General features: G+C 34.0%; 1 protein-coding gene across 1 annotated transcript in view; it reads left to right on the top strand.

Annotated features, from left to right (window-relative positions):
- Nucleotides 1–13287, top strand: part of LOC128687326 (uncharacterized) — a 74376-nt gene extending 61089 nt beyond the window's left edge. Inside the window, exons 7-12 of the mRNA XM_053774723.2 lie at nt 7672–7788; nt 8101–8241; nt 8874–9051; nt 9713–9810; nt 10812–10995; nt 12403–13287. Coding sequence (XP_053630698.2) covers nt 7672–7788; nt 8101–8241; nt 8874–9051; nt 9713–9810; nt 10812–10995; nt 12403–12548 — 864 coding nt within the window. The 3' untranslated portion in view covers nt 12549–13287. The remainder of the gene's footprint in view (nt 1–7671; nt 7789–8100; nt 8242–8873; nt 9052–9712; nt 9811–10811; nt 10996–12402) is intronic.
- The last annotated feature ends 502 nt before the right edge of the window (nt 13288–13789 follow it).

Here is a 13789-nt window from a genome sequence, read left to right as displayed (position 1 = left end):
TAAAGTTATATTAAAGGGGCCAAGAACCAGAAGAATCAGTTTAGGGGAAGACAAATGCGGAACAAAATACGAAAACCATAAGGGTAAATCGAGACGTATGTCCAGGGTTCGGAACAGGAAAGGGTCAAAGGGACACGTTATTTTGAGCCTGAACAAGAGAAGCCGTCACGTGATCAGGTACTCGACTCATTCCTGTCTGGATCCCACAAAAATTCGACGAGTAGTTAGGCGTCCAGGTCTTCTTATCTACTGCCATAGATCTGCCCTTATCAACGCCAGGTTGAAGAAGAGGGCGTCCAGAAGATGTGGAACACATGTTATGTCTTACAAACTGATCTTACCACCAAAGATAGATATGAACAAATGCAATATCTTCAGAAGGCAGCATAACCGGAAACCAACACGGCGTGAAAGTAGGAGCATAGCAAACATGAAGGAGTTGGAAAATTTTATAAATTCAAGTCATCTAGAAGATAATATTAAAAGAAAGGTACTGAAAAGTGTCAGGGAACAGCCTGGGAAGGTGCTGCAGAGAGAGGCAAGTAATATGAGCGACATAGCCAGTAATAATTTTGCATTGCAAGGCACAGTTGGTGAGTACTTTCAACCAATGCCTCTTAGCAAATGGAAAATAGTGCTAAATAAAAAGTTCAAAAGAGAAACTGATAAAGCAAAAGAGCATATAACTGTTGTTAATGAATTTGGCCAGGAAAATGAAGAAAGACCCCAGTCGCCTCACACTGAGAAGCTACCCTCTGCAATCAAAGTACAAAAAACTAAAGAACAGGTACTGAGTCTTCAATGGGAGACAGACCAATCTACGGTGGTAGAGAGTAAACCCCCGATAAATAAGACAACGTCGTGGTATTTTCCGGTTCTACCGAGCCGCTCTGCCAGAGCCTCATTGTGGCGAGATAAGACTGCACCGAGCAGACTTCATGATCATCATCTACACCAGTCTCTGTATAATTTTGAAATCCTTGCCCAGAAGTTGATAATTCACCAAAGACCTTCTGTACTGAAAAATACGAATACAACAAGTTGTGTTGCTCCCGGAGAACCTAGGACTCATCATCGTAATTTACCAAACTTTGATCCTTTATGCCAAGGCAATAAAGCTCACACTTATCGTTCTAAAGCTTTTAATTTTCCCCAGAGAACCACTGCTACCAATCAATCACACAATATCCAGCAAGGAATTGGTGAGTTAGCTGTTGCTAACCCAGGTCTGCAAGAAGACACCACTCCTGATGCAGTTAACCTTTCAGAACTTTTACAGTCTGACCAACAACACGAAATTAGAATTGATGAAACACTAATATCGTCCAATGGTCTTTCACAGGTGTGCAAAACGAAGTCTTCAGTATCTTGCCTGAAAAATATAGATGCAGATAATCACAAAGGTCCATCAGATACATTACACACACACAGGACGAGGCGCTCATTGCCGATTTTGGATAATGCTAGCGAAGATACATCTTGTGGAAAAACTGCAGCAGCATCTTCACAGTACACTAGAGCGGTGAGCGAGACCTGTGATGGTAACGTCCGGTCATCGCCACTGAGTGTAACAGAGATGCGGACTCGCTGGAAATTAATCGAATTTCTTAAAAGAAAAGGACAGGTTAAAACATATGAATCATCAGAAGACACTACAGATACTGACGAGGCAACAGTGCCGCACACCAAGAGAAACACAAGGCTAAAAAAGAAAAGTAGCCTCAAAAAAGAAACAGCCAAAAGATCCATACAAAAAGATGATATTTATAGTAGTGAACTGAAAAAGTCTGATTTCTTAGGAAGTGAAATCTTAGCTGAGTTGTTGAAACTACAAATTCCAAAAATGAAGCAAAAAGTAGGTTTTACTGAAGGATGCTCGAAAGTTACGAAAAAGAAGAAAAAGAAAAGACAAGACTCCCAGAAAAGTGCTGAGGAGAGCAAAAGACTCAAAGAACAACTGCTGGTGTCCCTCAGCAGCAATACACCTTTCTGGTATGAGGTTACATCTCGCCTCAAGACTGTCTCCTCACATCCACAGGCAAAGTCGACCGAGGATCTCTCACCCGCACTCTTAGCCAGTAAAAATAAAAAGATCAAAGCAGCCTCCCAAAGTTCAAAGAGTTTCTCAGAGATTGTGTCTGTCACAGAGGCCCCTGAAGACCCCGAAAGCAATGAACCATCCACCCAGTTGCCACCTCTCGTTAAAAGAGACGGGCCTTCTAAATTCGTGGCTGCAGTCTCTGCTCTCATGACCGCCGAAAGGAATTACTACAGCTTACTTCCTCCTCTCAGGTCGAACTGGTCCGAGGCACTAGAAGATTTATTCCCTTCAATGTTACAGGTGCAGTGCGTTAGAGTTGCGGTCCTTAAACCTGCACGTTAACCTTTTCCGTATATACAGAAAAGGGTGACGTGCTTAAATATGCAGAAATCCGCCCCTCAGGGTATATATCCTGCGACCTTTTCGACTGTACGTGCGCCATTAAAACTGCAAACAAGAATGCTTTAATCCCTAAAACAGGATATTTTTGTGAATGTTTTGTCAATGTATTTTGTCTTTAAATAAAATATATATTAAATATAGGAGGTGGTAGGAGAAAATTCTCAAACAGCTTCAGGGAGAACCTCGAGTTTTCTCTGAAGCAAGTTTATTCTTTTCTCTGAGGATGAGGGTCCCCAGGACAGTTCTAGAGGTGGTACCTCCCTATATTTTTTTATGTAATGTATATAATATATATATATATATATATATATATATATATATATATATATATATATATACAAGGAATTCGCAAGAACAGGCGAAATATACACAAACACTGATCTCTGGCTGAAGGAGACTCGAACCTAAGAACCTTGGAACAAGGTACGCACTGCTATACCAATCTCACCACACTGGACCAATACCTTGGCGTCCAGCTTGCGCTAGACGTTTAGATCCAAGGCAGCTAGCTTTCAGGGAGAAGGCTTACAGCTTTTCATCTCACCCCCTGCATGCATCAGGCTTACTACATATATATATATATATATATATATATATATATATATATATATATATATAATATATATATATATATATATATATATATATATATATATATATATATATATATATATATATATATATATATATATATATATATATATATATATATATATATATATATATATATATATATATATATATATATATATATATATATATATATATATATATATATATATATATATATATATATATATATATATATATATATATATATATATATATATATATATATATATATATATATATATATATATATATATATATATATATATATATATATATATATATATATATATATATATATATATATATATATATATATATATATATATATATATATATATATATATATATATATATATATATATATATATATATATATATATATATATATATATATATATATATATATATATATATATATATATATATATATATATATATATATATATATATATATATATATATATATATATATATATATATATATATATATTAAAGGTAGTAGGTTGGTAGACAGCAACCACCCAGGGAGGTACTACCGTCCTGCCAAGTGAGTGTAAAACGAAAGCCTGTAATTGTTTTACATGATGGCAGGATTGCTGGTGTTCTTTTTTGTCTCATAAACATGTAAGATTTCAGGTACGTCTCGCTACTTCTACTTACACTTAGGTCACACTACACATGTATGTACAAGCATATATATACACACACCCGTCTGGGTTTTCTGCTATTTTCTTTCTAGTTCTTGTTCTTGTTTATTTCCTCTTATCTCAATGGGGAAGTGGAACAGAATTCTTCCTCCGTAAGCCATGCGTGTCGTAAGAGGCGACTAAAATGCCGGAAGCAAGAGCCTAGTAATCCCTTCTCCTGTATAAATTACTAAATTTAAAGAGGGAAACTTTTGTTTTTCTTTTTGGGCCACCCCGCCTCGGTGGGATATGGCCGGTTTGTTGAAAGAAGAAATATATATATATATATATATATATATATATATATATATATATATATATATATATATATATACATATATATACATATATATATATATATATATATATATATATATATATATATATATATATATATATATATATATATATATATATATATATATATATATATATATATATATATATATATATATATATATATATATATATATATATATATACATATATATATACATATATATATATATATATATATATATATATATATATATATATATATATATATATATATATATATATATATATATATATATATATATATATATATATATATATATATAATATATATATATATATATATATGTAGTGCCGAATAGGCAGAACTTGCTATCTTGGATTAAATAGCAACGTTCATCTTGCCATATAGGACAAGTGAAAATTTGTGTATGCAATAATTTCGCCAAAATCATTCTGAACCTAACGAAAAAAATATATTTGACTGTGTTTGTTTGGTACTAATAATAAGGTTAGGTAAGTTTTCTAAGTTTCTTTCGGTGCAAAATTGAAAAAATTTACATTAACATTTATGAAAAAAGTATATCTTTAAACGTATAAGAGAAAATTTCAGAAAGAACTTAATTTTAAATGAGTTCTTGCTAATTGACCAGTTTTACATATTCGGCACGACATATATATATATATATATATATATATATATATATATATATATATATATATATATATATATATATATACATATATATATATATATATATATATATATATATATATATATATATATATATATATATATATACATATATATATATATATATATATATATATGTATATGTATATATATATATATGTACATATATATATATATATATATATATATATATATATATATATATATATATATATATGTCGTGCCGAATATGTAAAACTGGTCAATTATATATATATATATATATATATATATATATATATATATATATATATACATATATATATATATATATATATATATACATATATATATATATATATATATATATACATATATATATATATATATATATATATATATATATATATATAATATATATATATAAATATATATATATATGTCGTGCCGAATATGTAAAACTGGTCAATTAGCAAGAACTCATTTAAAATTAAGTCATTTCTGAAATTTTCTTTTATACGTTTAAAGATATATTTTTTTCATTAATGTTAATGTAAAAACTTTTAATTTTGCACCAAAAGAATCTTAGAAAACTTACCTAACCTTATTATAACAAGAACAATTTATTTTAGCCTAACCCAACTAAATATATTTTAGATTTGTTTACAGTAATTTAATACTAAACAAACACAGTGAAATATATTTTTTTCGTTAGGTTCAGAATGATTTTGGCGAAATTATTGCATACACAAATTTTCACTTGTCCTATATGGCAAGATGAGCGTTGCTATTTAAGCCAAGATCGCAAGTTCTGCCTATTCGACACGACATATATATATATATATATATATATATATATATATATATATATATATATATATATATATATATTATATATATATATATATATATATATATATATATATATATATATATATATATATATATATATATATATTTATATATATATATATATATATATATATATATATATATATATATATATATATATATATATATATATATTTATATATATATATGCAAAACAACCACTGTGAGAGAATAGAGAAATTCCAAGCGCTTTCGTGACTACTCACATTATCATTAGCTATTTCATAAATTTTGGATATTTCCTCATCTATGAACGCTGGGCTACAAATACGTTAAATTCTCAAAAACATTGATGAGAAAACATACATTTTAACTCTATCTTGGTGTGAAGAATAATAGTGTACATAGGAACAGTTATTTGTAGGTTTTCTGTAAATTTTAAATTTGAATTCATTATTACCTTTAGCTAATGATTTGAAATACCCAAGAAACGTAATTAATAAATCTTTTAAAATTGCTAGAAATACTTTTTACAATCCAAAAAGGGACAGCCAGTCTTATTCAACTAAAAATATGTTGGTTCTCCCTTACCATGAAAACTTGGTTGATATGCCTTCTCTTCTTAAGACTTTTAATATTAAAGTTGTATTCAAAAATCTTGATACAGTAAAAAAAAAATTGATAAAGAATTCCCCCCAAAATGCTGACGGATGTGTCTATAAGATTCCTTGTAAAATTTGTGATAAAGTTTATTACGGTCAAACTGGTAAAAGTCTTGAACTAAGATTAAAACAACATAAATATAGCATTAGAACTGGACAAGATTCCAATGCTCTATTTATTCATGTGAGAGATTTTAACCATCCAATTGATTTTCAAAAAGTTGAGAAAGTTGTATCAAGCAAGTCCATGGTCGACAGGAATATAATTGAATCTTGTTTCATAAAAAGCAGTTTTGACAATAATATGAATATTTCCTTTGGCTTATATAAATTAGATTCATTTATAATTAATAGAATTTGGGAAGAATTTAATAATACACTGGATAAATAATAAATTTTAAAATTCTTAATTCTTGGGTAGAATAGTTTGTTTGTGGGTTGTGTGAAGGACCTGTCTAGTTGGGCCAGCGGGCCTGCTGTGGTGTTCTCTTTCTTATGAGTTGCACATCAGGTGTTGCTTTGTTGTGGGATGTGATAGTGAGGTGTGGTCTAGACACTTTATATGACTTCCTTGATGCATCACTTTTATTGTTCCTTCAACGTACCGGCCGTATCCCACCGAGGCGGAGTGGCCCAAAAGGAAAAATGAAAGTTCCTCCTTTTAAATTTAGTAATATATACAGAAGAAGGGGTTACTAGCCCCTTGCTCCCGGCATTTTAGTCGCTTCTTACGACACGCAAGTATGAGAAACGCTAGTTCTAGGCCTTTCGCACTTCCGTGCTTCGTCAGAAGCTATCCAATGTTGCAAGAGGTGCAAAAGATTTAGTAATGTACATTTGGTATATAAATTGCATCGTAAAAAGTTCATAAAACTAAGAGTGGTGAGGAAGTTGAACCTGGACAGCGAAGTTGTGGCTGCACGATCTATATGAAGTTTTAAGAATAGGTATGGTAGAACTCAAGCCAGAAGAGAGGAAACCCGTGAGCGTCAAGCGGAGAATCAGAGCCAGGAGCTGAAACTCAGCCCCTGAAACCACAAACAGGCGAGTACAGATAAATGAGTACACGCATACTCGCACGTTCGGTTTTATAACTGCCTCACTCTACTTCTTTTGCGTGGAAGTGAGGCTGAGATGTTGGACTTATAGGATACAGAGGTATCTTTCTAGGATCTCGCATCTGATACATACACTTTTCTGTGTAGCATTCATGCAAGACATTTGCAGACATTTAACAAATAAATTATGTTAGCTTGTTTTTTTTTAAACACCACTGTTCGAAAATGATGAAATGATGACTATCCACAAGTAATTCGTTGATGGATATTCACAAGTAATTCATTGATGAATATTCACAATTAATTAAGGAATTTTGTCAATAATTCATTGATAAACACTCTTCATCACTTATTTACTACTGATAGGGTAGCCGAGTTTGATTAAAACAGTTTAAGCGAAATTTCTCACTGTGGTCATTACCTTGCTCAGGAAAGCGAGGACTCAGGTCTGGGCGGAGATAAGCAGCAGCCAGCCAAACGTCGCCCACGTCGGGGAGGCAAGAAGAAAGGAGACGAAGGAGGACTGGATGACCCAGGCCAGACTGCGGTAAGTTCATCATGTATATTATCATTATTATTATAATTACAGGGAAACGCCAAATCTGTAGGGATATATTGCGTTTAAGGTAAGCTTGAGGCAATTATATTCGGTACAAAGAAGGAAAGCGCAGGTTCAATTTTTTATCAAAATTCCCCTGGTAGCTTAAGGAGAATAACAAACAGAAATATTTAAAATAATAAAATGAGTTAACTGTTTTCAGACAGAGCATTGCATATTATTTTGTCTCTTCTTATTTTTATATTCAAATAATCTTGCTTGCAAATATGCAAAACTAATAAATTCTGAGATACGTGTCAGGTGTCAACGGTTGGTGACAGCCGTGTGGGATCTTCGCGAAGATCAGGCAGCTCCTACTCTTCCAAGCCTACATCAGCACGGTCCTCCAAGTCGTCTTTGTCTCATCGCAGGCTTCATGATCCTCTCTCCTATGATCCCAAGGTAACTCACATACATAGTCTTAATATTTACTTTTTCTTACACGAGCCTAAAATACATGATTGTCATTCTAGACGACAGCTTCCCATCTGATATAGATACATGAATCTCATTTGGCTCCTAGATTAAATATTCTTATTCAGCTTCTATGGTAATAGTCGTTTACCTCGCATATGATTCTGAAGTACAAAACTACCATGAATACCCCTGAGGTATACTTTTTATAAACTTACATGACCCCATTGCATAACACAGGAATATATAATATTAAACTTAATTTTTCGTTAACACCGAAGGCATATCTCCAAACCAGTCTTTCCAAACTCGTCACAGATGAGTTTGGAAAGATTGGTACTTAACCTTTATGAATAATTATTGGGCATTTCTTGAACTTGTTTTTATATTTCAGGTTTAACATTGTATTCAACAGATATTCAACAAGCGTAACACAGAAATTCCTAATTTTATCTCCTTACTTAGTAATCTTCTGGCTGCATTAAACTTGCAGTATCACATCCACAATTAGGTTTTCGTGTCATTTCCTCAAGTGTATGCACTCATTATGCTTATTTTGCTAAAGAGTTTAATGTTATCATCTTTATAGGTATTCATTAAACTATTTTTTCATACTTAAGCAATTTCTGGGAGCCAGTAATCCTCCCGAAGACGGGTCAGAGCTGGTGCGACTACAAGAGACGCTGGGCGGCGGGGCGGCACTCACTGATGCAGAAGTGTTTTGGTTCAATCTTCCCCGCAGTCCTTCGCATCGCGCTGCCGTATTTACACTTCCAGTTCAGATCACACGACTCCTGGGTAAGTGTTGTGTGATCTGTACGTTAAAGAGAATGATAAGGAATCTTTGGTGTAAAGCGGTGTTTAGAAGTCATTTGATCCGACCTTGAGTGCTTGAGGCGTACATGCTCACGATAAAATAATGATGGGTCCGTGGTTGCAATGGAGAGAAAAGGTTGGGGTATTAAGCTGTAAAGGAGTGGTAAGGTCTGCATAGCGTTCATAAACATGAAGAAGGGATTGGGGCACCTGTTAATGTTAAAAGAAAAAAAGTTCAGGAGCCCATAAAAATACGCAAGTCTCGAGGTAACCGAGCGGTTCAAGAAGTTATTCTTCATTGTTATGTTATGTTGACCTGTCAGTGAGTGGGAGAGAAAGCAGAGTAGTCCGTGTCTCAGAGTATGTATAGCGTTCGTGACTGTGAAGTATATAAGAATCTACAGTAGTGAAAGTCTGTTGAAGCCTTTTTATCAAATGTTGACAGCTGTAGAATAAAGCAAATTTACATAAGATAACACGGTGCCATGATGATTTTGTTACCTGACTAGTATACATTTTATGCGATAATACTCAGTATCAGTGTTGTATAAAAAGGTCTATAAAAGCTTAACTTTTCGTTTAGGAATGCATCACGAGATGTCTTTCACAAAGTTAGATGTATCATGAAAGTACTGGTCGGCAGGTATGACCCCCATTGACTACCTGAAGCAGTACATGAAACTGAGAACTTCGCGGCGCCAGCTCTACTCTATGATTTTCACCAGACACCGCGACCTCGAGGTAAGTACATCGTGATTTTTAAGCCGGACTTGCTGCGACGTACATCTGTACATTTTATGTGTTTTAATGTTTATTAGTTATTACTGTTAGGTTTGTGTTATGGTAGCAAGTGGCCTGTCATTGATTCTCACCTGGATATAATGATCAGGTCCTTTGTTGGAATAACCAATACTTTTTTCTTTATTATTTACCATTTTTATAGTACTGTATAACAAATTCAGTATTAGTTTGTAATTCTGAATGAGCCGGAGGAAGGTGCCGTCGCACATTGGATTAACAAGTGTGGGAGAGGCTTAACTCTTTCAGCCTTAATCCCGGCTGTAAAATCAGAATACCGAGAAGTTTCCGAGGTTTGCCACAAGATTAGTCCTGAAGCTGAAAAAATTTGAGCTTTGAAAAAATATTAAAAGAACTGAACCTAAGTACCTCAGAAGATAGAACGACTAGGTGAGACATGATTACTAAGGAAAAAAATATCGAATGATTTAGCAGGGTGGGTGGAAATAAACAGAAGTGTCAGGCAAAGAGGTGGGGGAAAAGGGGTGGTATAGCAGCAAGTTAAATTACAGATGAGACCCAAAGATATTAAGAAATGCTTCTTCGTTCTCGGGGTGGTAAGCAAGTGTAACTAGCTGGATAAACAAATAGTAGAAGCAAACTCTGTACATGGCTTCAAGAGTAGGTGTGATAGCGTCCATTTGGGGCCCAATGCCCAAAGGCCCAATGCTGACGAGATAAAATCATAACATACAAACTGTGCAGGGGCTGGGATAGGTTGGAAAATAATAATCTCTTTACCAGAGATACAAAAACACAGCGTATAGAGAAATGACATACTACAACGAACCACAGGGGTATAAAATATTTCATCAGCGTTGTGTAAGGTGTACAGTACTTGTCGGCTGTAGAGGGGTAAGGGAGGGCACTGGAACTGAGATTTTGCCACCGCAAACACAACTGAATGAATGTACAATGCACTGAGGCGATGGTGACTTCCTTAGAGCATCCGGGTGGAGAGGTTGCTGGTTAGCGACTTCGGGGCAGCGCTAGGAGACGCTCTGGGAGGAACACTGACGGAGGCGCAGCTGGGTAGGCTGGCGGGGCTCACTCCGCTCCCGGACCTCGCCATGGACAGAGAATTCTTCGTCCTCGTCTCTGCCTTCGCTGAGAGACTCTTCTGCTACGGTGAGTCTTCTCTCTTGCATGGAATCTGTTTCTTATCTCACCCACAGCACTTCATACTCACGGGTAGAGCTTCTCTCTCAGGTGTAGAACTTCTCACACACGTGTAGCAGTTCCCACACACACACATTCAGAGCTTCCCATTAACTGCTGAGCTTCTTACGTGTAAAGTTTCTCATAGACGTTCAGTTTCTTAGTCACGTGCAGTGTGTCTCTCTCCAAAGTATTGCTTCTGTTTCACGTGTTAAGGAGGTGCTTTTAAGTCGGTGAAGATCTCTTGATCCAAAAAAATTGAGCTACCTACCATTTTCTTGGATTAATCTTGATTGCCCCCTATTATCAGTTCCCTTCAGCGTCCCTTGTTAATATAATCGCCACGTGAAGAGCTTTTAACACTCGTTCAGAAATTTAATTCGCATGAACAATTTCTCACTCACTTGTGGGTATCTTTCATGTGTAAGGCATTTATTCATTCATTTATAGAGCTTCTTAGCAGTCATATGTACAGTTCTCCCACGTGTAAAGCTTTCCACATGCAGACCTCACTCAGGTGAAGATCATCTCACCAGTAGAAATTCTCAATCACGTGTAGAGCTCAGGTGTAGAGTCACTGATGTAATAAGCCTCTCACTCATGTAGGGCTTCTCACGTGTAGAGCTTTCTCTACAACCATGTCATTGTGCTCCTCCGTAAACAGCTTCCTTTCGTCACATTAACTAAATGTTTGTTTCTAATTTCCCTTCAACCCTTTAACTCCCCCATTCCTTTTCTAACTCCCCAACCCACTTCCTTCCCCAACCCTACACCTCCTCTCCTCCACATTAAATGTAACCCCAACAACGTCCCTCCTCGTCCCGTTCAATGAAACATTACATTGTACGTTTGGCAGCTCGTTAGTTATCTTTCCTCTCAACCTTAAGCACAGCGTTGTTGTTATACAATTTTAAGTTGATTTCCTTATAAAGAACATAAAGGCACAATGTCGTGACTAGAACAATACAAAATTAACCCACACATAGGAGAAAGAAAGTTCATGACTACGTTTGGGTCCGCCTTGGACCATTAACTCGTCACACTAACACACGAAGGAAAGGGAGCCAGTATATATACGAGAGGACAGAGACGGGACAAAGGAGGAAGCAAGAAGGAAGTAGAGATAATAGTGGTAGAGTTAATGCTGGTAGTAGTAGTAGTATTGGTAGCAATGGGTAGTGGGAGTAGTGAAAGTGGAACAAGAGACAATGCAACAGTACAACAAAACTGGGGACTGAGAAGATTCCAACCTCGCAAAGCGAAAGTCCCAACTCAGTGTCAGTGTTGGCTTTTCCAAGAACTTAAATTGTATTAAAAAAGAATAACGTTCTCTTAAGAGGATTGGCTGAAGCGCTAACACTTTTCCTCTATTCCCAGAGCTGCTGGCGGCTCCAGACGTGGAAATTGAGCCGCGGGACCTGGTGGAGCAATTGGACTTCAAGCAGCTGGATGAGCGCTTGGAGGGAGTCGAACTGGATCCTCGTCTTCACCTCGTCCTTACAACCATCAGGGACCTGGGCTAGCGTTCTTGCCTAACACACCTTTCTGGAGACGTGAGAAGCACACAAACATGCTGTGTCACCAAAGCACAATATGCAATGTTCATACTGCCACAAGATGTATACCATACAGTACAGGCTCATACAAGAGTTTCTCATCCAAGTTTCTCTCTCTCTCACTCTCTCTCTCTCTCAATTAAGTTTCCATATGGGAAACGAATCTTCAGTATATAAAGCAGGACCAAGGCTGCAACAGACACCATCTTTAATGGATCATCATCAGAATCTACAATATATTACAATAAAATTAAGGCATGATTTAAAAGATAAACATTTAAAATTCTGTCTAAATCTTGAACTGAGTAATTCAGTTAAGCAATTTAGTGTAAATGTTTTACAACAGACTTAAATTAAAATATCTTTGCATACAAGAAACTTATTATAAAGAAGATTATGCTAAAAAATTTTGAACCACACTGAATAAATTAGATAGAAAAACTTAAACGGGAATGTTACACAAACAGTATAAAAGGCAACAATATAAGTTAAATTCTAGTTATAATTTAAATGCGAAATAAATACCAAATTATAGTAACATATAATATAATATAGTACAGAGTAACAGTAGAAGTATATATTGAGTCGAGTTATATTGGCATAGCTTACACCTGAGCTGAACACATTGTAAATGAGGCTACCTAAAATATATGATTTCAGAACTTAATTAAATCTTTTAAACTAATCAGAGAGTACTGTTATTTAAATTGCTGGTTTGTATATTATGCAACTTACACTATATATATATATATATATATATATATATATATATATATATATATATATATATATATATATATATATATATATATATATATATATATATATATATATATATATATATATATATATATATATATATATATATATATATATATATATATATATATATATATATATATATATATATATATATATATATATATATATATATATATATATATATATATATATATATATATATATATATATATATATATATATATATAGGTAAAACTTACGATATTGGCTCAAATAACAACTTTTTTTTGCCGAATAAGGGAAGCGAAAATTTGTGTATGCAATAATTTCGTAAATATTATTTTAAACCTAATGAAAAAAATATATTTTATTGTGTTTGTTTATTATTAAATTATTGTAAACTTATCTAAAATATATTTAGTTGAATTAGGCTAAATTAAAATGCGTTTGTTGTAATAGGGTTAAGT

This window comes from Cherax quadricarinatus, chromosome 40 (genome assembly GCF_038502225.1).
Source record: "Cherax quadricarinatus isolate ZL_2023a chromosome 40, ASM3850222v1, whole genome shotgun sequence".
Lineage (NCBI taxonomy): Eukaryota > Metazoa > Arthropoda > Malacostraca > Decapoda > Parastacidae > Cherax > Cherax quadricarinatus.
Note: the sequence above shows the minus strand (reverse complement) of the source record. Positions and strands in the feature narration are given on the sequence as shown.